The sequence below is a fragment of the Lontra canadensis genome, unplaced genomic scaffold (genome assembly GCF_010015895.1).
Source record: "Lontra canadensis isolate GAN:19392208 unplaced genomic scaffold, GSC_riverotter_1.0 scaffold125, whole genome shotgun sequence".
Classification (NCBI taxonomy): domain Eukaryota; kingdom Metazoa; phylum Chordata; class Mammalia; order Carnivora; family Mustelidae; genus Lontra; species Lontra canadensis.
The window spans coordinates 1,611,540-1,639,508 of NW_022631119.1; the positions used below are offsets into that span (position 1 = coordinate 1,611,540).

Below are 27,969 nucleotides of genomic sequence, written 5' to 3' on the forward strand. Positions count from 1 at the left end.
AGGTAGCTTTGTGGGTGACGGATAGGTCCATTGTCATGGTTCTGTGTTGGTTCCCTGAGTGTATACATACTGAAAAACTTCTTAAACAGTGCACATCAAATACGTACGACTGTTGCATGACAACTGTATCTCAACAAAGCATTTAAAGAAATTGTTACACATAAAAATCTGATCTCCCGTTCATGTCAGAAATTAGAGGATTTGGCAATCCTACATGGACTCTCTCTCTCTCTCTCATGCCTTGGCAGCAAAAAGGGATATGTGACAAATGCTACACCCCTGGAGTACAGGATCTGTCTTCTCTCAGCCCCATTCTCCCACCAAAGCAGCAACAGCTGTGGCACGAAAAGTGCAGGGAGTCTTGGTACCCACAAAACCTTTAGATATTTGCTCTGTCAGTGACCTAAGTCATAGGACAGAGGTCTGGAGGTCCTGAGAATTTCTGCAAAGCCTGAACCCTGCACAGTCATATTCAAAGGAACATTTGTGGATGTACTTTCAGAACAGGCACATTCCCTCTAGCTTGCTCCAGACTTGCCTATTCTACTGTCACGCCCAGTGTTTCCATACAAATTATGGTCTCAACTGGGCCAGTAAATCCGACAGTTAGGACACCCGTCTACCAGAGGCTAAACTTCAAGATAAATGGCTCCTTGGCAAGTGTCAGGTAAACAGTGTCTACTTAACAGTGCTAGGGAACATGAGGCATCCCATGGAAACACAAGGCTCTATTCATGCCACTCCCAGATGCAGAGGAGGTTGTCACAACTGCCCCGTCCTCAGGGTCATCCCTGGCTCACAAAAATTCATGCCACTCAGATCCCAACATTAGGCCCACAAAGTCCTACCATCTTTCCCAGGAGACCTTGAATAGCAACACAAAGGAGGCCAAATCTGGACCGAGAGCTATTCTCCACCATCCTGCTCTTTGTCCGAGGCAATACACTTAGAAACCCTTTTCGTTTGGTAGACCTCAACTGCGTTCTCAACCCACTTCCCAGTGATCAAAACATATCGGATTAAAGGTGGCTTGATCATTAAGGCAATGTAAAGTAGGTGCTTGTTGGGATGGGTAATGTGGAGTCTGCATAAATCCATCATGAGCATCGTATGAGATCTGCCACGTCTTTGAAAGAAGGGAAACCTTCTCTGCAAGCCGCCAGCAGAACCCAGCTCAGGTCTTCACAGTCAAAGATATGGGTCATGTCCATAGCTACGCTGATCACAGAGGGAAGGAATGACATCTTCCTTTGGCCTCAGGCTACTTGGGATTCCCTCTCAGAAAAGAAAGAGATCCGAACACAGGGACTGGCTGACACATATTCTTGGAGACCTGCCAGAGCTCGATGGCTTCTACCTCAGACACTCGCAGTGGCAAAGCTCTGGTAGAGTCCATGGTGAGGAAAATGCTGCTTTGTTCCAGAAAGCTTCAGGCAGAACTAGCATTCATAGGGACTCTGCCCATTGTGGACACTGGGATGAACAAGGTTCACCCTCTGGCTGATGGCCCCCTCCTAAAGACTGTTCTCAGAGCTCATCACCTGTGCACATCGTTGTGCTGGAAGAGGGTGCACACTCACTGCACTCCTTTCTCTCGTGTGAATTTTCTGGTGCCGGACGAGGGTAGGCCTCTGGCTGAAGGCTTTTCCACATTCACCACACTTATATGGCCTGTCTGGTTTGTGAATCTTCTGGTGTTGCCTCAGATTAGACCTCTGCCTGAAGGTTTTCCCACATTCGAGGCATTCATAAGGCCGCTCACTGGTGTGAAGCCTCCGATGGTTATTGAGGCTGGAGCTTTGGTTAAAGAATTTCCCACATTCGGGGCACTGATAAGGCCGTTCCCCTGTGTGAAGTCTCCGATGGCTATGGAGGGTAGAGCTCTGGCTAAACAATTTCCCACATTCGCTGCACTCATAAGGCCGCTCCCCAGTGTGGACTCTCTGATGCTTCATGAGGTCAGAGCACCAGATGAAGGCTTTCCCACATTCTCTGCACCTGTAAGGCCGTTCACCAGTGTGGACGATCTGATGTTGGATGAGACTGGCGATGCGGCTGAAGAATTTCCCACATTCATGGCACTTATAAGGTCTTTCTCCAGTGTGAACCCTCCAGTGCTTAATGAGGCTGGAGTTGCAGGTGAAACATTTCCCACACTCTCTGCACTTATGAGCGCTTTTGCCCGTATGGACCTTCTTATGATGAATGAGGTTGGAGCGCTGGCTGAAGAACTTCCCACACTCACGGCACTCATAAGGCTTCTCTCCAGTGTGCACCCTCTTATGCTGAATGAGGTTGGAGCTTTGGCTAAAGAATTTCCCACATTCGCTGCACACATAAGGGCTTTCCCCAGTGTGAACTCTCTGATGTCTCATGAGACTAGAGTGTCGGCTGAAGAACTTGCCACATTCGCAGCACTCATAAGGCTTTCCTCTGTTGTGATCTCTCTGGTGCTGAGAGAGGCCGGAGGCATGGCTAAAGAATATCCCACATTTGTTGCACTCAAAAGGCCTTTCCCCGGTGTGGGTTCTCTGGTGCCGAACAGGTGCGGGCTTGTCATGAAAAGCGTTCCCAAATTCACCGCACTTGTTACGACATTGCAGGCCAGTGCTCTGGGGAGGCTCCTCCACTCTGTGAACGACCTGGCGCTGGAGAAAGCCAGATGTGGCCACACCGCCCCCGAAGTCCTTCTCATCCTCCCTGACTATGAAAGGCTCCTTTGAGGTGTCATCTCTGCAGCTCTTCACAAGGGAGGCCCTATCCTCATCCCTTCTGACAGGCTTGTCTATGTTCTGCTGCTGCTGAAGGTTTGCACTGGACTCTGACCCTCTCCCAGATGCCTCACACGCATCTGGTTTCTGCCTGGGATGTGTTGCCAGGTGTTCGGTCAGGTGCAAAACGTCTTTCATGTGCAGGCCACGTGCATCACAGGAGTAGTTCCACAGAGCCACCTTGAGCTTCCCGTCCTGTGACACTCCTTCTGCAGACACACTACGTTCACCCTCCGCTCCACGGCCAAAACCTGAAAGCAGAGAAATGCTGGTGAAGCTCCCAGGATCCCTGAGGGAAGGAAGCAGCCCATGACAAATCATGCCTGACCCTGGCATGAGTCCTTGGGACCGATGGCAGGCGGAGAAGCCTGATGTCAGAGTAAGGAATGGTCTGCCGCAGTACCGTGCCTGGCAGGGTCACAAACCAGGGGAGGCATTGCCAGGCCTAAGGACACAAGGATGGGGCTTAGTCTTGGGCCGGAAGGCAAGGTCTCCAACTCCCTCCTCTCTAAAGGCTTTCTGGCAGCGCCTTGGCCGCTGCTAACACACGAGCCCCAGGCAGAACAGAGTGTCCAGGTCCAAGAAAGTCTGACTGCAACTGAGCAGCTTATGTTTACGGACTACGAAAGGGAATACGCACCTATCATGACATAGTGAGTGTAGGTCCACGCTGGAGACAGTCTCAGAGGGAGCTGTGTAAAGAGTGAGCCAGGGGACGCAAGTCAGAGCAGAAACAAGTGGGCCGTGTGTCAAGAAGACGAAAGGAAAGGTAGAAGAGAGATGTGGACAATGGCTTCGGCACCAAAATAATGACGAATGCGAGGAAACACTGCAGGTGAGATTGGAAGACAGCAGTGACATCACCTTCCCCCCCATCCCCCACTCACCGGAGACAAGTCCACTGTACGCCCCTCTTGCCATGGCTGACGTCATGTCCACCCTGTCAGGCACCCACGGCTCTGCCCCCATCTGCAGCTGGGCAACCATGTGAGACCTGAAAGACGTCAGACCTGAGGAAAGACAGGGTTGGTAAGTGGCCAGCAGCTGGCCAGGTGACCCACCTGATGACAGACCACAGGAAAGAGACTGAAAGAGTACAACAGGAACACACAAGAGAGGTACGGCAGGAACATCCCAGTGGTCACGGCAAGCGGGAACCGCATCAGGGTTGCGGCGGTCGGGCCCCAGGAAACGTTAGCTAGAGGACGTGATCACCCAGGCAGGGAGTGGCCGAGCAGCCGGGATCCGCTGGGCCACCCGCAGGACTCCTCAGTCACGGCCCCTCCCCACAATGCTTTGCGGCGGCAGGTAATGGCGCTGCTCCGGGAGGGGCTGGGACACTGCGCTGGGCCTGGGCCTGGGCCTGGAACCTCTGCAGCACATATCCTGGGAGAGTGGGGAAGGAAGCGGTGCCAGTAGGGCTGGCCAAGTGAAAGAAAAGGGGACAGGCGGAAACGAGCTCAGGACACCCAGTGGGGGTGAAGTCCTTACCCAGCGAGGCTATGAGGGCAAAGTTCTCCAGCATCACATCGCAGTACAGAAGCCTCTGAGCCTCATCGAGGAGCCCCCACTCCTCCTGGGAGAAGTCAACGGTCACGTCCTCAAAGGTCACACAGCCCTGCCATAATGGGGACAGTTCATTCCAGGATCAGCTTCTCTCCTCAGGCACTCCCGTCTGTCCCCTGTTCCCCTTCCTCCCCAGCTTCCCAACTCAGAGGAGATCTCAGGCCCTGGGTCCACTGGTGTCTGCTCTTTTCTATGCCTCACCTGACCTCTGTGTCAGTCCACAGCATCAACGGGCAGGGGGGCAGAGACACACCAGGGCCCAACGCCCTCCTCTGTGGGCCGCTCCCATGTCACCAACATTATCCTTCCCATATACAAACATGGACTCAATCTTCTCCCTTAATGGCCAGTACCAAGGCCCTGGGACCAACACCTCACACTCACTCCTCATATGCGTATCACTTCTTGCACTGCACCTTCCTCAGACTCTGGACCTCACCATTGCATCCCCATTGTCACTGTACCTTCTCCCCATCCCTGCCCACATCACAGCATCGCTACAGACCCTCACATGTCATCACTCTGCACACGACAACCAGAACGTTCTTAGCAAACACAACCATGATCCCATCCAGACCCTTGGATGGCTCCCACTGCCAACAGCAACACCCGCCCATGATTTGAAGGGCTCCCCGCCCACCATTTTCCTAGCCTCAGCCTGAGCCACGCAGAGCCACACAGACACCAGATACCCTCGGGCCTCTTCCTCTTCTATGCTGCACATGGGTTCTCCGATCCCCACCCTCAGGGTCACCCACTCCCTGCTCACCCCATTTGCCACTGAGTTAATTTCCCAGCCCAAATGAAAACCCCCGGGCCCTATCAAGGGGTACCACAGGGCCTGCTGAGAATGTAGAGCGGTGAACAAGCACCAGCCCAGGGCTCGCTGTAATACTACCTTCATTACAACTGAGCCTACCCACCCCTCCCTATCTACACCACCTGCCAGACCCCCTTGCCCACCCCCCACACCCGGACAACTACTCCTCCATGTCTTTCTGGATGACACCCAACAAGCCAACCACGGTGTCCCAGCAAGAGACCCCGTTCTCAGATCAGAGGCCCCGCCTTCCTCTTTCCCTCTAACACCACTGCCACCATGACCTGAAGGTTCTCCCTCTTGAACTGGACACACAACCGCACTCTTGTCCATGCACCAGATACCACATTTTAGTTATTTTAACTGTGGAAAGACTAACCGAGTAAGAAGAGCAAAGGCTACTGATACTGAGCTTGCGATAGGAAGGGAGAGAGTCCCTGTCGCTCATGTTTTGGCAGACTCAAAGGCAGGCAGAGGAGTGGGAAAGCTTTCAGCGGGAAAGGGAAGGCTTCGCATGTGCCCTGACTGGGGGCCTGCTGGCCAGGAGAGGCTGTAGGCAGCCTAACTCGATGCAGGACATCCTATGTGACTGGTTAGGCCTGCCTGTTTGGTTTTCTCTCCTTGGTCCCAGACTGGAAGTAGGAACAAAAATTAGAGAAGCTGGCAGTTATTAATCCCGCCCTGGTCGTGTGGGGCGGGTTGTTACAGAAGGGTACTGTTTCTGGATTGTCACTAGAGATAGCAATCTTGCTTCCCGCGAGTCTAATTTAAGCGGGCTAGAGTCCTGGGTTGTTGTTGGTTGTAGATAAAGAGGCTGGTTTCCTGGGCAGGTCCCTGCAGGTTGTGGGTAAGAATTCTATTTTTATATATGGTCTGGCCTTTGTCCCTTTGTGTACTAGGCCTCTCCTGACCTGAACTATACCACCCTCACACACCAGATCCCCTGTCTAGCTGCCCACCCGACTCCATTCTGGGGTCTCTGGGACATCAGAGCTCAGCGGGGCCAAAATCTCACTTCTGTTCTTCTATTGAAAATTCCTTCTAGAACCAACTTCCCCATCTCAGTTGATGGCGCATCCATCCTTCCAGCTGCTGCAGCCAAAAACCATCCCTTCTCTTTTTCACTTTCCACATCGGAAAATCTGGTCGGCCTGACTGGAAAGAGGGATCCAGAATCCAATCACTTCTGCCTCCAGCCACCTGCACTACTCAACTGAGCTACTCCAATAACGCGCTCCTTGCCCTCCCTGTCTCCACCCTATCCCCAAGTCCGTTTTCCACTCTGCGTCCACAGGGAGCCCGTCAAGACCCAAGTCAGATCACCTCCCTCTTCTACTCGAAACCGTCTGTGGCTCCCAACACCCTCAGAACAGCTCTTCAACCCGCCATTCCGGGCCCCACCGTCTCCCACCTGCTCTCCAAACACTCAGCTCAATCTCTCCGCCAAGCTTTTGCGCACGCCGGTGCCTGTGTCTAGGAAACCTCTCCTCGCCTCCTGCCACTAGATTTCGGAAATGCGAAGCGCTCTGGAGGTACCACCTCCGGCCTGCATCCAGCACCCCAGGCTGGGCGTAGCTCCCCTCCAGCGCCCCCAGACTCAAAAGCCGAGGAGAAATGGGAGAGGATAGAGACAGACAAGGCCACCTCCGCGGTCCCGGCGCCAGGCACAAGGGCGTGGGGGTCGCGGCGGCTACCTGTGCACTCACCTGTGCCGGGGCCCTGAGCGCCGCCGCCACCACCATCGCTGCCCCGGCTCGCAGCGGAGCCGCCGGAGACGGGTCAGCGCCCAATGCCGCCATCCGTGCCGGGGCTCGCAGCGGAGTCGGCGGAGACCGGTCAGCTTCGCCTGACCCGGGGCACGGCTGGCCTGGGGCTCCCGGCTGATGCCGGCGTGCGACGCGAGGCGCGGGCGGACCTGGCGGATCCGCGTCTCTGGGGTGCCGGGCGGAGCAGGGGCCCAGCACCCCGGTCTCGGCCCCCTAGCTCTGGAAAGGCCGGGTGACACGGGCGCTCGACCCCCTTCCCCGGCCAGGCTGGCTGGCCTGGAACTCAGGAAGTTCCGGCCGGGACCGGCGCACAACCACCCGCCAGTCATTGGCTCGGCGCCAGAGGCGGATTCTAGGTTTAGTGTCCTTGGACCAAGTTTCCGGTCCCGCCCCCTGCCGTGCTGGTGGGCGGTGCAACGTGGTGTACTGGGGGGGCGGTGCTTATTGGGGTGGGTGCTGGGGCCGGTACTGGGAGGCGGTGCTGGGAGGTTGCGGGGTGGTGGTGCGGTGGTGGGGGAGGTGTTCAGTGAGCGGTTCTGGGGGGCGTCGGGGTTAAGTAGTTGTGCTGGGAGCGCGGTCCGAGAGGGCCGTGCTGGACGGTGGTGGGGGGTACAGTTCTAGGAGGTGGTGCTGGGTCGGTGGCGCAGGGTAGCGATGCGTCTGGGGGAGGGTCCTGGGCGGGGACGCTGGGTGGTGGTGTCGGCGGGGTGATAGGAGGTGGTCCCGGGAACGCGGAGCTGGGAGGACGGTGCGAGGGGGCGGTGTTGGGTGGTGGTGCGGGAGGTGGAGGGGGCGGGGCGGGACGTTTTGGGGCCGGTGCGGGCTGCGAGGAGCTGGATGGTAGTGCGGGGGTGGCTGTGTTGGGGACGGTGGGAGTGGGCGGTGCTTGAGAAGCTGCGCCCGGGCAGGGGCGGTGTTAGGTGGGAGAGGACACCGCGGAGGGGCGGTGCGTGGGCAGCTTTCCTGCTTCTCCCTGGTTCCTGCTGGTTCTCGGATGTTGGGGGGTCTCGCAACTTTATCCTCTTCACTGGCCATCCCCAGACTGCTCTGTCTGGAGCCAAGTCCCAGTCGCCCTTAGGGGACTCTGACGGGAGACCAATTTGTGCGTGGGTGCAGGTGAGTGCTCCACCTTTTGATGCGTCCGGAATGGTGATCAAAATGGTCGGTGATCAAAATTTTGTACTCAAAATGGGACAAAGTGATGACTATTCCAAGTTCCCTGTATTGCCCAAGAAGAAGGTAAAGGTATTTATAACTTTTTGTATCAGCCAGACTGATAAAAAGCGAAGGTCAAGCAAAGCTTTATTTGGTACCAGCACTGAAGATGAAAGCTTCCAGCAGGGAGTCTCTTAGGGAGAGACCGACCACCCCCAGCCTCACAGACTAGCTTTTATAGAGCAAAGGCCATGTGGTTGAGCCTGGCCAATGAGATTGTAACACACAGGGAAAGTTGCAGAGTCATGTTAGGTCACATGCAGGTGTGCAATTGAATTACAATTTACCCTATTGTAGCTGTTTGAACGAACCTATCACTCTGGTCAGAATTGGCGCCCAAATTTGGCGCCCAAAAGGCGGGGTTTACATTCTTTGGTGGTTAGGGAGATAGTCTGTGCGCTTTACGGATAGGATGTCTCCACCTGGCCTGACTCGTCCTTGTATTCTGGGCTCTGTTTTCTCCCCCTGACCTGACCCGACCTTGTGTTTGGGCTCTGTTATCAGGGACTGGTCAACCATAGTTTACTGGTTTCCCAGACTTGCTTCTAAGTAAGTTCCTCTGGGGTGGGGAGGGGACACGGACAGGGTCAGTGTAAGTTTCACTGCACAAACAACAAAATGGCTGTTTCACTGACATGGAGTCGCTCTGGCTAAGTAGGCCCTTAAACTTTAAGACCTTCCGGAGGACCCAGGTTCACACTGACTAATGAAAACTCAACACCTGATCTGCGGGGTCTGTGTAGTCATAGTGAACGTAGCTCTAATTCAGTGCTCCTCAAACCAGCAGAAGCACCATTTGTTAAAAATGCAAGGTCTTGGGCTACAACGCAAACCTAGGGACTCGGAAGTTCTGCAGGTGGGGCCAGTCTCGCGCTGGCGCGTGCGTGTGTTTTTGTATCTGTCTCTTGGTACGTAACAGGGCCCACACGTGTTTACTGCTACGTAGTTAAGAGCCAGCAGCAGCAGCAACAACATTGTCATCCCAAGTCCCACAGTGAGAGGGCGAATCAGAGACAGCTCTCTACAGGATAAGTGGGATATTTGTCAAAATAATGATTCTCTAATTCAGCAAAAAACGGCATGGGTGATGGTGATAATGTTTACATGAAAGCACCCTTTTTACCATTTGGCTATTTTATTATTTAAAATACATCAGAAAAAAATACATCACGCAGGAGAGTTTCATAAACAAGAGGTAGGCCTATTGTGTAAGGGACGGCTTCTTACGGGCCACATGATTCAACGTTGGAGAACATCAGGGTTTGATGTTAGCACCTCAGGCTTGAGTGGACTTCATGGAAATGACACGGTGTCAAGTTCATTACACAGGGTGTCATGTCATCACTCATGTCTAATTCTTAGGCATTGAAGAAAAAATTATTGAAGACACTTGCTGAGGAATGATAAGGCAGACTCAATTCTCAGGCCCTATTGTGCTAGGTATAGGGACCACTGCCATAGGAGCTTATAGTGAGAGAGGGGGATTGAGATCCAGGTCGAACAAAGAAAAGTGGGAATTTATAGCCAAGGAACAGGTGGGGGTTTGGGGATGGGAAATTACTAAGAGAAGACATGAGGGGTAAGAGAGGTTCTGGCTAAACCTAACAGGATTCTTGCTGAAGGCCCACTGGAATCATCACCTGTCAGGTAGGGGGTGTTGGGGAATGAGGGACCCGATCAGATATCACCAGTGATCAGATACGGAGGGTAGTTCTGGTCAAACTGACTTAGGGATTCTTGCTGCAACGCAGACAGGAACATGGAAGTCTGAATGTCAGGGCTTTGTTGAGAAGAGAATTCAGAAGAGCCTAAGTAGAGGTTGGTCAAGGAGAGGTTGGTCAAGGTCCTGTATCTTTGTCACAGGAACCAACACTTGCCCCTCTCCTGACTGTCCTGTGGCCTTCAGAACAGCCAAATCCAGGTTCAAATATCTGATCACGAGACATCCCCCTTGAGGTCCATCAGCTGGAGGTTACCAGGCCTTGTCCTCATCAAGGCTCCGTCAGTCCACCACCCGAGCATGCAGCCCACCAGGGACCACTGATTCCTGGAGAACTGGAAACCAAGGCCCAAGGAGGCCGTACCAGAAAGAGGCACGACATAAAGACATAATGAAGACATAATCTCACGGTCCCTTCTGTGCATTTTTCATTGCCCCCAAACTCATTTACGTGGTCCAAATTAAAGGGAGGGGAAGCAGGGTTTACAGAAGGAGGAAAAGAGATTGCTGAGGGTGCCCGGGTGGCTCAGTCAGTTAAGCATCTCACTCTTGATTTCGGCTCGGGTCATGGTCTCAGGGGCTGTGAGGTCGAGCCCTGTGTCAGGCTTGCACTCAGCCTGGAGTCTGCTGGAGATTCTACCTTTCCCTCTGGCCCTCCCCCGAATCTCACTCTTTCTCTCTCTCTTTCAAATGAATAAATAAACCCTTTTTAAAAAGAGAGATGGATGAGCGTATCACGAGTTTCAAGACAATCCACCAATTTGGTAACCAAATACGCATTTTTTATTCCTTTGTGCATTCAACACTCATTGCCTCTATTTTATGTGACAGCCCCCAAACCCTATCCAGTCACTGCCTCAATCTCAGTCTTAGTACTCATGCTCATAACCTAACCTAATCCCAGGAGACTATAACAAAATAGGTTACTTGTCACCTCTCACTCCCAGTATAACCTGTGGTTCAGGGACATGTGGTGAGGTTCTGAGAAAGGCATGTGGTCTGTGGCTTCCTCTAATAGTGCATTCTCTGTATCAAATGTGAATATTATCTCCTGTGGAGTTAGAACAAAGGCATTACCATGCATACCCTAAAAATCTTAGTACTTGGGGCGCCTGGGTGGCTCAGTCGGTTAAGCGTCTGCCTTCAGCTCAGGTCATGATCTCAGGGCCCTGGGATTGAGCCCCATATCAGGTTTCCTGCTTGGCAGAGAACCTGCTTCTCCCTCTAACTCAGACCCATCCCTCCCCGCTTGTGTTCTCTTTCTCTCTGTCTCAAATGGGTAAATAAAATCTTTAAAAATAAATCATAGTACTCAAAATGGGACAAAGGGATGAATATTCTAAGTTCCCTATATTGCCCGGGAGGAAGGTAAATGTATTTATAACTCTGTGCACCAGTATGTTAAGATAAGATTTATAATTTTTAGCTTAAAAGAAGAAGTAAAATCAAAGAATATGCTTTCCAAACTAGAAAAAAATTATGGACTATAAAATGAGTAGAAAGGATTTTTAAAGGACTAGGTAAAGACCAAGTGAGGCAAAGAAAAGCACAAAACCCAAACACATCAACTATTACATTCAATTAATGTGAAAAAAACATTCAGATTAGCAGTCAGAGATTTTTAATGTCCCAAATGCCCTAATGGATTAGTTATAATTCATTTTTCCGTTTATAAGTCTGATTCTGCTTTTTATTTGTTTATTCATTTGGAATTTTTTTTTTTTTACATTCTACATATGAGTGAAATGAAATGGTTTTGTCTTTCTCAATCTGAATTATTTCACTTGACATACTACCCTCTGGGTCCATTTATGTTGTCACAAATCTCATGAGCTCATCCTTTTTAATGGCTGTATCATATTCCACCCACATCTTCCTTATCCATTCATCTATCGGTGAAGTCCTAGGTTGCTCCCCTATGTTGGCTATTGTAAATAATGCTGCAGGAAACATAGGAGTGCATGTATCTTTTTGAATTCATATTTTGGCTTTCTTTGGGTAAATAAATGCCCAGTAGTGGAATTATTGCATCATACGGTATTTCTACTTCTAATTTTTTGAGAAACCTCCATACCATTTTCCACAGTCGCTGCACCAATTTAAATTCCAACCATCAGTGTACAAGGGTCCCTTTTTCTCCACATCCTTGCCAACACTTGTTATTTCCTGTTTCTTTCATTTCAGCCAATCTGGGAGGCATAAGGTAAAGGATTACATTTTTTAAATAACAGGTATTATATTCAGAGCAGTTTTATGCACAGCAAAATTGAGCAGAACACACGGTGTCCCCATATACCTCTCCCCCCACCACAATGCACGCAGGTCCTTCCTCCTTCGGCATCTGGGCAGGGTTGCGCATTTGTTATAATCCATGAACTAACACTGACACATCAGTATTAAAGAAAATGAATCCATAGTTTACATTAGAGTTCCCTGTGTTGTACTTTTGAGAAAGGGAAACTGAAGGAATCCTACTTAAAAAACAAAACAAAGCAAAACTGTTTTTTTTTTTTTTGTCCTTTTCCTGTCCCTGTTCCTCCTAGGACCTGCACCCCCACCTTACACAGGCCTTCATGTATGTCGTCCTTGTGAAGGTCAAGGAGTTCATGATTTCTCTGGAGTCTTCTAGCAGAATAGCTAACACCTAAAGGCTTGATCAAGTGAGGTTGTCATGTACGTTTTCCAAGCCACTGACTCCAGATGCCTTGAGGCCAAGACCCCTGGCTCCAGGGTATTAGGTGACTTAGAGAGGACACCTGAGCTCTCACCCTTGTTAGACCAGGTCCTGGATGCCTAAGAGGACATGTGTACCAGATCACCATCGCCAATAGAAAGTCCAGACCCCAAACAAAGATGACTCTTTCTCCTTTCCTTTCGAGTCTTCCAGATGTTCTCTCTGCATCTACTCTTTCTACACCTTCAATAAACCCTGCTCTTATTCCTGACGGCTTCCTGCACAAAGCCAAGGATGCTCTTGGCTGGTCCTGTAGGACCCCCTCTGGGTCCTCAGACCTCGCCTACATGCCTCACTTTCTGTGGATTTTGGCAAATATTTATCACATGTGGTGTCTAAATGGGGTGTCTCTCCAGATCAGATGAGGCCCCCAGATGTGGAGCGACAATTGGATGGAAGTCGGTGGCGTGGGCCGTGAAAGAGTGCATCTGAAGCAGAACAAAGGAGATTGCCATGTATTGAATACACCGCAGTGGAGAAGGGGCAGGACAGCAGAGGAGAGGCCGTGTGCAAGGAGGCAGTGGGTGGGGACTGTTTTTAAAGGAGGGAGATGAAGAGGTATGGATGGATGGAATTCTCCATTTTTGGTAACTGTGCCTGGTTGTAAGTAGCCCAGTGGTCATTTAGGGCCTGTGGAGATTTTGAGGTGGGTCACTGGATGGGCCTGTCTGGATTCAGCTGGGGGGGCCCTGTGGGCCCTCTGTACATTCCATTGCTCAAGCCTCTTTGCCTAAAAGTGACCTCTACATCTTGTAGTCACCATTATACTTGCATACCAAGTACTTTCATTGCCGTAAACAAATCCCCTGTGTTCCATCTACTCATCCGTCCACCCCTTCTGCCCCCAGGAACTCCTCAACACTGCTGGCCTTTTTTACTGCCTCCATGATTTTTCCTTTTCCAGAATGGCATCTTGTTGGAATGATACACTATTTAGCCTCTTCGTATTGGCTTCTTTCACTTCGTGGTATACACTTAAGTTTCCTCTAAGTCTTTCATAGCTTGGTAGCTCATTTCTTTTTAGCACTGCATAATAGTCCATTGTCTGAATGGACCATGGTTTACATTTCCATTCACCTACTGAAGGACATCTTGGTTACTTCCAGTTGCTGGCGATTATGAATAAAGCTGCTATAAACATCCATATGCAAGTTTGTGTGTGTGGACAGAAGTTTTAGCTTCTTTCAAGGAAATACCATGGAGTGCAGCTGCTGAATTGTGTTAAGAGTCTGTTGAGTTTTGCAAGAGATTGCCAAATTTTCTCCAAAGCCAATGTACCATTTTGTTTTCCCACCAGCGATGAATGAGAGTTCCTGTTGCTCCACTTCCTCACCAGCATTTGGTGTTGTCGGTCTTTTGGATTGTGGCATTCTGAGAGATGTGTAGTGGTATGACACTGTGGTGTTAATTTGCATTTCCCTAATGATATGTGGTGGTGAGCATCTTTTCATATGCTTACTCGCCCTCTGTGTCTCTTTGGGGAGGTGTCTGTTCCTTTTGCCCAGTTTTTATTGGGTGGTTTACATTCTCTGTCGAGTTAGAAGTCCTTCATTTTAGTCACTGTCCTTTATCAGATACATATTTTATAAAAAATGCCCTCCCCATTTGAAGGTCTTCTTATTCTACTGAAGTCACTTTCACAGAGCAGAAGTTTTTAATTTGAAGGAAGCCCAATTCATCAATTTCTTTCTTTTATGGCTCGTCCTTTGGTACTGTATATAAAAAGTCACAGCCCAACACAAGGTCATTCAGATTTTTTTGGTTTTTTTTTTTTTTTTTGCAGTTTTGTGCTTTAAATTTAGGACTGTGAACAATTTTGAGTTAATTTTTGAGGAGATGAAAGGTCTATGTCTAGATTCTAGATTCATTATTTATTTATTTATTTTGGTATGGGGATGTCCAGTTGTTTCAGAACCATTTGTTGTAAAGATTACCCTCTCTCCATCAAACTGTTTTTGCTTATTTGTCAAAGATAAGTTGACTCCATTTGTATGGGTCCATTTCTGAGCTCTGCAAGACCACCATGCAGTTCTCCAGTTCTCAACAGACACTGACTCTGTGTCCTACAATTCTGGCTCAATTCTGACCCTCCCAGGGGCACTAGGATGTCTCAGTTGGTCAATTCTGACCCTCCCTACCCGTCTCATGGAAAGGGTTGCCATTTTGTACAAGAATTATGAGCCATAAATAAAATTGTAAAATGTGTATTGTTTTTCCCAACCCCCAACACTATCGTTGCTTTTATACCCTCTGACATCACTTCTTTCATCATGGTTGATTTACACTCTGCTTTCTTCAGCAGACCCCCTGTATGTAACTCCCAAGCCCTTTTCGCCCTCCTATGTGAAAATCAACAGTGTACCTGGACTGTCGTGCTCCAGGGTTTTTCCAACATCCCCACTTATTTTACCTGAATATTCTGTGTAAATCTGAAGACTCTGGGCTTCTCTTATAATTCAGTGCTACTCAATATGTGGAGGACCTTCTTTGTTTTACTGGGTTCAGTAACTTGGAGTCCGACACTTAATACTCACTAGAAGCTCTGGCTTGGGTTAACCTTAAAAATAAAACTGTCAGTGATTTTACCAACAAAATGGGTTTATTCAGGAATTGCAGAGAATTACAGCTTCGGACTGGCAAACTACAGCAAAACCATAGGGAAGTCCAAAGAACAAAGGAGAAGAATGCTCTTTTATGGAGAAAAGGGGGGAGTTGGGAGAGGCTGTTGTAAACAAAAGTCCATTGGAGTCAACGGGGAGTCCAAGGTCTATTCACTTTTCATTAGTTGAGTTGTGACAGTCTCTCATTGGCTGGGCTGTTGCTGGGCAAGGAGGAAATCTTCCTTCCCCATCCTGGGGTAGTAAAGGAGGCTTCCTTCTGTTGGAAAATGCAAAGTAGGTCTCTTCCTGTTGGCTCTGTAAGGGGCTGTGAGGAGTGATATAGTATGAGAGTTCCCCCTTCTGGCCTCCCAATTCCACGTTAAGTGACATTTCCTTTTCTTCAGTTTTCACAGCTCAAATGCGATCTACTGTCTGTGTCTATGCAGATATTAATTTTCCTAGTCTTAACTAAAGTGCAGACCCTTGTGAGAATCCTAAGTTCTGCTATCTGGGATGAATTCTCTTCCCTGGGATGATTTTGTGTTGGGCTAAGTCTCATTTTCATTGGGTTCTGGAAATCTGTAATGGCATATGCTGCCCACCCATCTTCCCTCCAGGAACCATCAGTTTGTTCTCTCTAGTAAAGAGTCTGTTTCTTGGTTTGTCTCTTTATTTTCCTTGATCACTTGTTTTGTTTCTTAAATTCCACGTATGAGTGAAATCATATGGTATTTGTCTCTCTCTGCCTAACTTATTTCACTAAGCATAATACACTCCAATTCCATCCATATAATTACAAATGGTAAGATTTCATTCTTTTTTTTAAGATTTTATTTATTTATTTTAGAGAGAGAGAGAGAGAGCATAAGCGGGAGGGGCAGAGAAAGAGAGAGAGAGAGAATCTCAAGCAGATGCCACACTGAACATGGGCCTAACCCTGAGCTCGGTACCAGGACCCTTGAGCTTAAATCAGGAGTTGGAAGCTTAACCGACCGAGTCACTCAGGTGCCCCAAAGTTTCATTCTTTTTATGGCTGAATACTATTCCAGTGTGTGTGTGTGTGTGTGTGTGCACGCACGTGTGCGTGTGTACCACACCTTCTTTATCTATGATCTGTTGATGGACACTTGGGCTGCTTCCATATCTTGGCTCTTGTAAATAACGCTACTGTAAACAAAGGAGTGCATGTATCCTTTCAAATTAGTGTTTTTGTGTCCTATGGCTAAACACGCAGTGGTGGGATTCCTGGATCATATGGTTAATTCTATTTTTAACTTTTTGAGGACCCTCCATACTTTTTTCCCCAGAGTGACTGTACCAGTTTGCATTCCCACCAACAGTGTAAGACGGCTCCTTTTTCTCCACATCCTTGCCAACACCTGTTGTTTCTTGTGTTGCTATTTCAGCCGTTCTGACGGGTGTGAGGTGATCTCTCCTTGTACTGTGATTTGCATTTCCCTGACGATGTGATGTTGAACGTCGTTTCATGTGTCTATTAGGAATCTGTTTGTCTTCTTTGGAGAAATATCTGTTGATGTCTCCTAGTGCCTCTTTATTACTGATTGTTTTCAAAGTATTACTATTTCCTTTTCAATTCTTTCCATTGAATTTAGAAATCCCCTTTCAAGTCATCCAAAAAGAATTCCCTAGCATTTTTCATGAGACTTGGTTGTCAAGGTGCTTGGATCTGATCCCTTATTCTCTGTGGTGTGGAAACAGTGCCTCTCAGGTTACTTTTAAGATTTCTTTGGGGGTTTATATCTCTTTTTAGGTGTCTTCCGTCTTTTTCAGCCTGTCTTTGCAAATTATAGTTCCAAGATTAGTGTTTGTCATTTATGTTTTTAATTTACTAGTATATTTTTGTACGTCCTTAAGGAAATTTGTTTTCATGCCATCTCAGGAGATGAAGGACAGTGATATTCACATTTCTGAATCTGGGCTTAGGCACAGGTTTGATTCCTGGCTCAGCTGCTTCGAACTTTCAGAAGAAAATGGATATAAAGCCACCAAGTTACTAGTAATCAAGCTGTCCATTTTATGCTAGGAGTGTTTCTGATGCTGTTCCTTTCAAAATACACAAGTTCTTACCAACAACTGCCTCAAAGGATAGTGCTATCCGTTTTTATGAGACTTGAACCCCAAACTACATGCCAGCATTGCATGGCTTCTCGCTGTTCTCTCCAAAACTTCAGCCAAGCCACCCCCTGCTCACAGGGACCACTCTTCGGGATTCCAGCCCCCGAGGATTAAATGGAGTCGCCACGCTATTCACGAACATTTTGTATCTTCCTTTTCCCTCTCATATAACCCAACTACAGCTCAAACACATCCCAGAGTCAACCAGCTGTTTTTTTATAACCCCTGGGTTTTCCAATCTCTGAGATGCTTTTGCCTTAACAGGAGACCACATGAAGTTGGGGATTGGATCTGTATTATAATCCAGCCATCCCAGGATTAGACTTTGGGTTCAGGTTTCAGAAATCTCAACTTGGTGGTGGAGGGAAATAAGGGTTTCTTTTAGGATGGCCATAAAAGCTGTCTATCCCTTACCTTGACCTTGAGCTGAGAATTTGAAGCCCTGAGCTCATATTCTTTTTGTACTTTGAAGCAACCAACAGACCTCATTATACTCCTTTTTAAATTTTTGCTAAAATGATCTGTGGCCGCAACGATGTGGTTGGTCGTCTAGAGCCTTACCCCAGAGATGCTTCAGCACAGGTATCTTGATTACAGGTGTCGTGTTGGTCCCAGCCTGTCTGAAGGTAATGTTCTCAGCTAGGAACACCTGAGGCCCTCGCCAGGCCCATATTATTTGTAGGGAGCCCCAGACATTTCCCCCAGCAGGGCCCGTATTGTGGCTGGACTGGATCTTGTTGCTCTTACTTTGATTGCAGGATGCACTTAGTGGAAAACGGTCGGGGAATTTTGAAAAACAAGACTAATTACTCACAAGTCTTGGCATGTCGGGGCCGCAGAGTGAGGTCACAGACAGAGAGAGAGAGAAAATACAGACCTGGGGCTCTGCCTTTATTAGGGTCTTACTAGGGTCTTTATTAGGTTTCACGAGGTCACTCTATATTGGCTAATTTGAAGCATTAGAGTGGGAATCAAGGCACAGGAGGTTGAGGCAGGGTCACGCAAGGAGCATCAGTTGTTTTTTTTTTTTAAGATGTATTTATTTATTTGAGAGAGAGAGAGAGAGAGAGAGCATACACAGGGAGAGGGGCAGCGGGAGAGAATCTTAAAGCAGACTCTGTGCTGAGCAGGGTGCCCAACACGGGCCTTGATCTCACGACACTGAGATCATGACGTGAGCCAAAACCAAGAGTCAGACACACAACAGGCTGAGCCACCCAGGTGCCCCAAGAAGTGCCAGTTTTCGCCATCACCCAGTGTCTTCTGAAAGGTGAACTTCATGGGTACCTAGTTCCTTATCTGGTTATTTTACTAGTAGCTGGGTCCTACAGCTGGCAATATGTTTATCTGGAGCGGATGTCTATTGAAATGGAGACCTTGGCAATTAGTGCTTCACGTCAGGCATTACATTTCAGCAGGCAATAACTTTAGTCACTGGTGTGCCACTGCCCACCACAGACAAATGCCGTCTCCTCTACCATCAGAAATGGGCGTGAACACAGTTAAATCTAATCAAATCAGAGTACCTGGTCCAGATTCCTATCCTTCACTTTCTGTTCCCTGGAACCACTCATCATACCATCTCTGTCTATCTGTCTGAATTCAGCGAGAGAAGCAGAACTTCTCTGAAGAGACTGGGATAAAGGATTGCCTCTAAGAACCGGACCTTAGGGTGCTGGGGGGTTCAGCTGGTTAAGTGTCAGACTCTTGACTTCATGATCTCAGGGTCCTGGGATCGAGCCCCTCCTCGGGCTTCACACTCAGCAAGGAGTCTGCTTGAGGATTCTCTCTCTCTCCCTCTGCCCCCTCCCCCGACTCACATGCTCTCTTTCTCACTCTCAAATAAATAAATAAATAAATAAAATATTTTTAAAAAAGAGTGTCCTGATGGCACGTGGTTGATAAGGCAGCATTCATCCAGGGTCTAGCTTACCTGCTTCCAAACATTACGCTCTGTTCTGGACACAGCAAGAGAGAGCTCCTGGCTTCCACTCCTGGTCAGTGTAGATGAGTGTCTGAGAACTGTGTCCTCATTCTCTCTTTTACAATCTCATCGCTCCCTCCCATCATTCTACAGACACGTCTCCCTATTTTCTCCCTTCGTATTTAGTTTTTCATTCATTCTCCTACAAAATGTCTACTAACTTATATGATTCCCCCTTTTCTACAGAATTCCTCATGCTTCTTGTCACACACCTTACCTATCCCCTGACATCATTCCCAAACCTTCTCTCTCTTATAGAACCTCTTCCGTGGAAACATGGAAGTTTTGTCACAGGAAAGTCTAAAGATTTGGATTCTTTTTTTTTTTTAAAGATTTTATTTTATTTATTTGACAGAGAGAGATCACAGTAGACAGAGACAGGCAGAGAGAGAGAGAGAGGGAAGCAGGCTCCCCACCGAGCAGAGAGCCCGATGCGGGACTCGATCCCAGGATCCCGAGATCATGACCTGAGCCGAAGGCAGCGGCTTAACCCACTGAGCCACCCAGGCGTCCCAAGATTTGGATTCTAATTCTGCGTTTAACTTTCCCTCAAGCTACAAATTTTCCCTCTAGGCTTTAGGCTCCTTGTCTCAGATGTGGGTTGCCTAGGATCCTGTATGTGAGACCACTTTGTAAATTCTAAAGCACTAGAGAAATGCCATTAGTTATCATTTCTTAGGTGATTCCCAAATTAAAATGTTGATGCTGAGGGATCCATCAAATAAAAAATATTGCTCGAATTTATTGACAGGAGCAGCAGAGTCCTTGAATGGTGTGAACCCGGAGCAGACCCCGAGGAAGTTGTGCATACCACAGGAGCAGGAACGGACAGCAGACTGGGTAGAAAGTGGGTACAATGAAAACACTAGGGAATAATTCCCCTTGGCTGCCCTGGTTTGGGTTCCCTGTGTGGGATGGCTTCCGTCCAGAGTGAGTCAAGGTTTAATCCAGTGTGGCAAACGGTGAAGAATAAGTAGTTTTGAGTCTCCTAAGGCTGATTTGAATCCATAAAAACTGTGAAATGGCCTGGTCACCCAATTTCTCTGTCCTTCAGATTGCTAGCTACAACATAGGGGAAGGGTGGGAGGTAATTTACAGCATTTGCGAAAACCTGTACTTAGATATAAAAGGTTTAGTCATGATGATTGCTCAGCGAAATCTATCTACAGGAAGAAATATTTCATTAGTTCACTCGGCACAGGGAACATATCTTACTTATTGACACAACCCCAGATCTTACTCAATGCCAAGACACACTGAAGCCATAAAAAAAGTCTTCCGAATGAATAAATACACGATGACACAGTAAATAAACAGGTCGTGAAGCTAAAAGTGATAGCGGAAGGAATCAGAAGCAAAATTGTGATCTGGCATTGGGTGTGCAGGTGGTGAGGCTGTGGTGTCCTGGCCTCTCTGACCTAGAAGGTGTTGTGGAAAACAGCGCTCCTATGTAGAAGGCCATGGGCATTTCTCTCACAGTGAATGAGCTTGAGTGGGTTTTTTTAAGTCTTAGAGACCTTAGATTGACCTTTTCTAGGAACTTAGATTTACCTTTTCTAGGAACATCATTTTGACCGATTTTTAAACTAGATTGTTATTTTTTCTTATTGATATTCAGGAGTTCTTTGCATAGGTGGCAAATTAACCCTTTGTTATATGAAGAGCAATTATTTCTAGCTTTTTTGTGTTTTATTTATGGCTTTATGTTTCTGACATCATACAAAGAGAGACCACTCCAAAGCTGACATTGATGTTTAAAAATACTTTGCCTTGATAACTTATGTATTTCATGGATTCCCATGCCTTATGTTTAGTCCTCTGCATTGTTCGTGTTGGATCCTGATTTGAGAGAATGGCTCTCTATGTCCTATCCTCCTTTGGAGTGCCACTTTCTAAGACCGTGCCTGATGCCTCATAGATACTCAAGTGAATATTTGTGGAATGGATACACAAATTAACACACAGTTCTGCCAATACATCCTCTCCCCAAACCATTATTTTCTGTTGCCCATGCTGCTTTACTGGCCCCTATACTATATAATCCAATATGGCGGCTCACATCATCAAAGTGTGCAAGGAATTGAAAGAGGCTACTAGTAAGACGGAAGGAATTGAAAGAGGCTTCTAGTAAGACAGAAGTCACGGTCTTTTGTAACCTCATCATGGACGTGACATCCCTTCGCATTTGCCATATTCCATTGGTTAGAAGCAAGACAGGAAGTCAGGCCCACACTCAAAAGAAGGCACTCACACAAGGGTGCGCCTCCCATTTCTCTTCTTTCTCACAGGAAAACTCACTCAGAGCCTGTCCCCATAGAGCAAGGTGCATGGACATTTCTCCAAGAAGGAGACTGTCTGCAGACTCTCTCCGGGGCGAGAGGCCCCTTGACCCTGATCACGCTGTCTGCCTTCTCTGGGGTGGTTCCCTACTCACCTTGCTGAGTCCTTTCTCATAAGGTGGGAAGGTCACTAAAGGATTCCATGGCTCTAGGATCTAGAAAACATCTTCCTTGTCTGACTTGGAAAACTGCAGAAGATGTGATCCCAGAAGTCCCGGGGGGAAAATCTAGTGTTAGAGAACCAAAACAGGGCCGTTTTTCTGGGTTTGTGGTGTGTAGTCCCAGTTTACAGAATGCAAATTTAAAACATAATGTGTGAAGACAAGAGGAAAGGTCAGGGGTGTGAAGGCAACCTTTGCGGGGAAAATAATTTCTGTTCTCACATGATATGTAAGTGGGTGTATGTGGGCGTGCGGGGGGGCAGAGATACTCCAGTGGCCCCAGCTCCCTTAAAATGTTCTTCTCCCACCAAACTCAGCCCAAAACTCCGCCCCTGCTCCTGCTGCTGCTGTCCTCTCGTTGATCCAATCAATCAACTTCTCTGATTGGCAAGACTTCTCAGATGCCAATGCCAAGGAGCACCAAGTAGCTTCTGATTCGAGGGTCCCGGTCCAGCTCTGTCAGAGAAGGAAAGCCAGAGCTCAAAGGAAAGAGAGTCCTTGGCTCGGAGGAAATGATTCTTCCTGCCACCGGAAGAGCCAGGACATCCTCAGGAAGCCGCACGTTCTGCAAGGTCTGAGCTCTGCCTGGCCCCATGGGGGAGAGCATGAATTTGTAATATTCAGGGAGGAAGTGTGAGTCTGAGGCTTTACCAGAATCCAGCCCAGGCTCCAGGGGAGAAGACTTACAGGGGCGGTGAAGAGAGTCAGTCCTCTTAGACGGGTTCGGCCAACACGGATAGAGACACACAGGAAAGAAGCCACATGGCCGGAGTGGAACTGAGTATTCCCTTCACTTAGATGCAGGTCCTCGTGCTTGGCAAGAACTCTGCCAGGTGTGGTCAGTGTGGGTACGTGTTTAGGCTGAGAGTGACTGGGGATTCTGATCAAGCGATGACATGCAGGCCACGAGAGGAGATGTGGTGTGTTAGTTAGCTACTGCTGCGTAACAAATTACCCGGAGACTTAGTGGCTTAAAAACAACACACCTGTATTACCCCCAGTTTCCGAGGTCAGGAGTCCCTGCACGGCTTAGCTGGGTGCTGTGCTCCGGGTCTCTCCTGCGGCTGCAATGGAAGTGTCAGGCAGGGCTGATGTTGCCTCTCCTGGCTCAGCCATGAAGGAGCCACTTTCTAGCTCACTCCTTTCTCGTGGGCTATGGGACTGAGAGGTTCAGTTCTTCACTGGCTGTTGGCTGGAGGCTGCCTTTGGGTCCTTCTCTCCAACATGGCAGCCGTGTCATCAAAGCATGTAAGCCAAGAAGCACTTGAGAGAGTCAGCTAGCAGGACAGAAGTCGCAATATCTGAAATCTGATCATGGGAGGGACAGCCCATCACCTTTGCCATGTTCTATTCAGGAGAAGCCAGTCCCAAGGTTAGGTCCACCAGGGATGGAAATTACAGCAAGTCCAAGGACAGGTGCTGGGGGAGGGCATGGCAGGGCCTCTTAGAAGTTGGCCTTCCACAGGGGAGGAAGAATCTGTGGGAAAATCCCTATTCTTGAGAACTATTGAAGGAGACAAATGTTTCAATGAATTAAAGGGCAAAGGAGAAATGTTATAAAAATGTCAGTCTTTCTAAAATACATTAAGGCCACGTTCCTGATAGTTTCTAAGCATTGAACTTAATGAGACAGCCCTGGAGAAATAGTAAATAATGAAAAATAGGTAACTCGCCTGTAATTAATTGAAACTCACCACCACCCCACGCCGCCTGGTCACATTCAGAGTATTGTCCGCAGGGGAAAGTCTGAAAGGGTACCAGTTACTGATGGCCCCATAACAATAAGCCAAAGTTTAGTGACTTAGAACAACATCTGTATTGCTTATAGATCTGCGGTTTGGACAGGGCTCGGGGCGGGGGGCGGGGGGGCGGGTCATGTCTGCTGCACTCAACGTCAGCGGCCGGTGTGGGGGTGGGGCAGCCTGAGGACAGGGAGCTGGGAACTTCTCCAGGTTCTGGCTCACATGTCTGCAACTGACGCTGCCTCCCAGAGGGGGCGCGGTGACCAGAACACCTACAGGCGGCCCTTCTTTGTGGCTGCTGGAGAGCTTTCTCATAGCGTGGTGTCTGGGCTCCGGGGATGAGCGTCCTGGGAGAAACTGAGGCAGGGCGTGTTGTCTTTTGTGACTTAGCCTCAAAAGACTCCGAGGGCCATCCCCACCATAGTCTTGGGCCTGCTGAACTCAGGGGTAGGGAACGTAGATGCCTCATCTTGATGGAGAAGTCTCTCCATCGTAAGAAGGTCAGACTGTAAGAAGGGCAGGTAGGATGGGCTTTATCATTGGAAGATTGCCACCGAGAGCAAAGTGGGCCCCACTCCGTCCCTGAGCCTTCATGAGTGTCAGTAACAACAGACCTCATGATGTGAACAGAAGCGTGTCGTCATGAGAAATAAGAAAGCAGGTGTCATGCTGATAAATAAGAAATACAAGCGGGCACCTGGGGTGTGCCGTCAGCTGAATCTTCTACTCTTGGTTTTGGCTCAGGTCTCATCCTAGGATCATGGGATGGAGCCCCCCACACCCCGCCGACACCCCCTATCAGGCCCCCGATGGGCTCCATGCTGAGTGCAGAGTCCGCTTGGTTTCTCCCACTCCCTCTCCCTCTGCCCCTCCCCTTCTCTCTCTCAAATAAATACAATTAAATTAAAAAATACAATCCTTTCTCCCGCTTCTCCATTGAGTGGGAGGCTGGGAAGAGATCTATCAAAGATATTGTGCAGGTCCATGGCGCAATGTCTGTGGGCTTGAGAGTCTCCCTCGGGCTATTATCGTAAAGCCTATAAAACTCCCTATATTACTTTTCTATTGCTGCATCACAAATTACCACAAATTTAACAGCTTAAATAACACCCATTTATTACCTCACAGTTTTGTAGGTCAGGAGTCCAGGCAGGTTTGCACGCAGGTTATTGCAACGCTGAAATGAAGACGTCAGTGGCCGGGCTCTGGGGAAGGATCTGGAAATAACTCTGGAAATGGAATCTATAGCGGGAGACTTCGGACATCCGTTCTCAGCGGCAGGGTGCTGCTAGGGAGGTTTTGACCAGCAGAGGGCGCAAGAACCACGAGCCCTGCCGCCTGAGTTCCCACTGCCCTAGGCCACCCTGGTCTGATTACCAGCATCAGCTTGTCTCTTGGGAGCTTGTTAGGAAAGGGGAATCTCAGGCCCCCAATCCAGAGCTGCTGAATCAAAAATCTGCGTTTTGCAAAACCCTCAGGCAATTCGAGTGCGCATGAAAGTTTGATGGGCGCTGCCTTTCGGTGGTTCTCACTCCAGGCACGTTAGAATCACTGCGGGTGGGAAGGGGGAGTGGAGGGGGTAAACACTCCCAATGCAAGAGCTCCCGACCTCCCAGAAAGTCTGATTTTAACGACCCGGAGGCCAGAGCGTTAAAGGCTCCCCTGAGTATTTTCGCATGCACCCAAGGACGAGATTCTCTGCAAGTCTAGCTCATTCCCGACTGTAGAGAGCCTGGCGTGCGAACAGAGCTGTGCTGGAAGCGGGCAAACGGCCTGGGTGTGGACATTGGAGAAGGACACAAAGCCCCATCATCAGGGCTCTCCTGGGATGCAAGACCAGACCTCTGGGACCCCCGGGGTTGTGGTGGAGTCGGGGCCAATGTGAAACACTGAGGAAGTGTTCTCGCATCTTCAAAGTGCTTCTAAGACGGGATTCAAACAGCCACTCCTCAGGCAGAAAATCTAGTTCCCCTGCCTCTTGCTTGGTGGTGGTACCTCTTGGTCTGTGATCCCTAATCATGACCCTGCCTCCTGGCTGTCACCTTGAAAGCAGGAGACATGTTTATTCTCCCCGTAGAGTGTCTGTCAAGGAAGCACCATGCACAAGGCTAGTGACCCTGACACTAGCACCCAGGCACCCCCGCTGGGGGTAAAAGTCCCCCCACCCCCTCCCTGGTAATGGTGGAACCAGGGAGGGGGAGTTCAAGAAAGAAGGTACCTGGAGGACAGAGGAGCTCAGCCCCCTTAGGAAGAACTTTTTTTTTTTTTTTTTTTTAAGAAGAACTGAAAAAAAATTTTTTTCTTTGCAGGGGAGGGGCAGAGGAGGGGAGAAAGAGAATCTTAAGCAGGCTCCACACCCAGCACAGAGCTGGAGGTGGGGCTCGGTCTCAGGATCCTGAGATCATGACCTGAGCTGAAATCAAGGATCAGTTGCCCAACCAACTGAGCCACCCCATCACCCCTAGCAGGGACTTTTAAAAACCTTTCTCCTTCCCCACTGATGAGGCGCTTTGTAATCCAGTGCCCTTTAATGCACAGGACTTCATTCTCACTGTACCTAGACCCACTGCATAGGCTGAGACTAGGTTAACAACAGATGTGGGAAGTGGAGTGACAGGGAGGTGAATGGATAAGCTGGAGTTTGCAGGATGAGTCAAGCAAATTTAGGACAAGAAATCACTTTACGCCAGGGCGCCTGGCTGGCTCAGTGGGTTAAGCCTCTGCCTTCAGCTCAGGTCATGATCTCAGGGTCCTGGGATCGAGCCCTGCATTGGGCTCTCCGCTCAGAAGGGAGCCTGCTTCCCCCTCTCTCTGCCTGCCACTCCGCCTACTTGTGATCTCTCTCTTTCTGTCAAATGAATAAAAATAAAATCTTTAAAAAAAATTAAAAAAAAAAAAGGAAATCACTTTACGAAATGTCCTCATTTGCTAAGTGCTGTTCCCAGAATGTGGCAATAGCCGGCTTCTTTCCTCATTCACTGTTCCAGAGCATTTCTGGGGACTTTAGCCTTGTCCTTCCTCCTCTGTTCTCCTTCCCCAAATTGAGGGTTTGTTTTTTTATTCTAGAATTCTCATTTAATCTCCTATTAAATGTTCACTGACTTCTGTGATTTCTCATGTTCGACACACGTTTCACCAAGGATGCGCTAAATTCTCAGTATATGCTAGCAAAATGATAACAATGTCATTATAGCGTTCTTGAATGCGAGGACACTGATTTCCTGTCATATCGCCAGCACTTTAACAAAATATTTATGGAACGAATGAATCACGAATCAAGTGGAGGGATTTGCCAAGTTAAATGGAAGGGGGAGAATAGGGATATAAGCTGAGAGAGAAAAGCAATCCAGCCCTGGGCACTCAAGTGCTGTGGTGGGCACAGAGCCCGGAGAGATGGCATGTGTAGACACACTGTCAGTACCACAGAAGAGAGCTGGGTTCGTCTTCTCAAATAATGGCCAATGCTCTGTGTCCTACTCCCTTTTCCTGTTCCTCTCCTGTTCCTGTTCCTGTTCCTTTTCTGTGGTGCAGAAAAAGGAAGTTAAAGTCTGGATGTATTTTCTGCTCACGTGAAATGCTGTAGAGTTCTTTTTAAAGATTTTCTTTCTTTATTTGAGAGAGAGAGCAAGAGAGAGAGAGGCCCAGGATGATCAGAGGGGAAGGGAGAGGGAGAGAGAGAATCTCAAGCAGACTCCTTCTTGAGCATGGAGCCCCACCTGGGGCTCGATCTCACGACCCTGAGATCATGACTTGAGCTGAATCCAAGAGTCTGATGACGCTCAACCTGCCGGGCCACCCAGGCCCTCAGTGCTCTGAAGTTCTTTGAAAAGTTCAGAAAACCTCCAGACGTTGAGTTCTTCAGTAGGAACTTCCAGCTCTTTCTTCTGTCAAGTGCCTTACTCATCTTGGGTAGAAATCCTTCTCCTTCCTGGGTCCCCAAACATCTCCCCCTCACCAGACATATGAGGAGGGATGTGGAACGATGTGCTCTGCCTCCATCCCATATTTCTTCTCTGAGGCTCCACCCCAGGACCATCTCCCCCCACTGCACACACACACCAGCTACACTGTCCCTTCTCCCATGGCTTCCCTCCCACCATCTCCCGCATCCCAGTGAAAGGAAAGAAAAGCTTTGTTTCTCCGTTCACAGATCACAGGGAGGGCTTCCGTAAGTGCATGGATGAAAAGACAGAGTATTACAACTAGAGAAGTCTAAAAATGCATAAAAATATTTTTGTACATTATTAATAGTTCCATCACATGGATGCTTAGAATTAAAATTATTGGGCTGGACAAATGCCGATCTTTAAAATTTTTATGTTGATCAGGGGCGCCTGGGAGGCTCAGTGGGTTAAGCTTCTGCCTTCGGCTCCGGTCGTGATCTCAGGGTCCTGGGATCGAGCCCCGCATCGGGC

The 27,969-nt window shown here is 48.7% G+C and overlaps 1 protein-coding gene across 1 annotated transcript; it reads right to left on the reverse strand.

The window, feature by feature from the left end:
• Nucleotides 1-730: 730 nt before the first annotated feature.
• ZNF792 (zinc finger protein 792) lies at nt 731-6,998 on the reverse strand. Its single transcript, XM_032841901.1, is given in 4 exon segments — nt 731-3,022; nt 3,659-3,781; nt 4,263-4,389; nt 6,864-6,998. Coding segments are annotated over 4 exon segments (1,926 nt in total). The 5' UTR covers nt 6,957-6,998; the 3' UTR covers nt 731-1,439.
• Between the last annotated feature and the right edge of the window lie 20,971 nt (nt 6,999-27,969).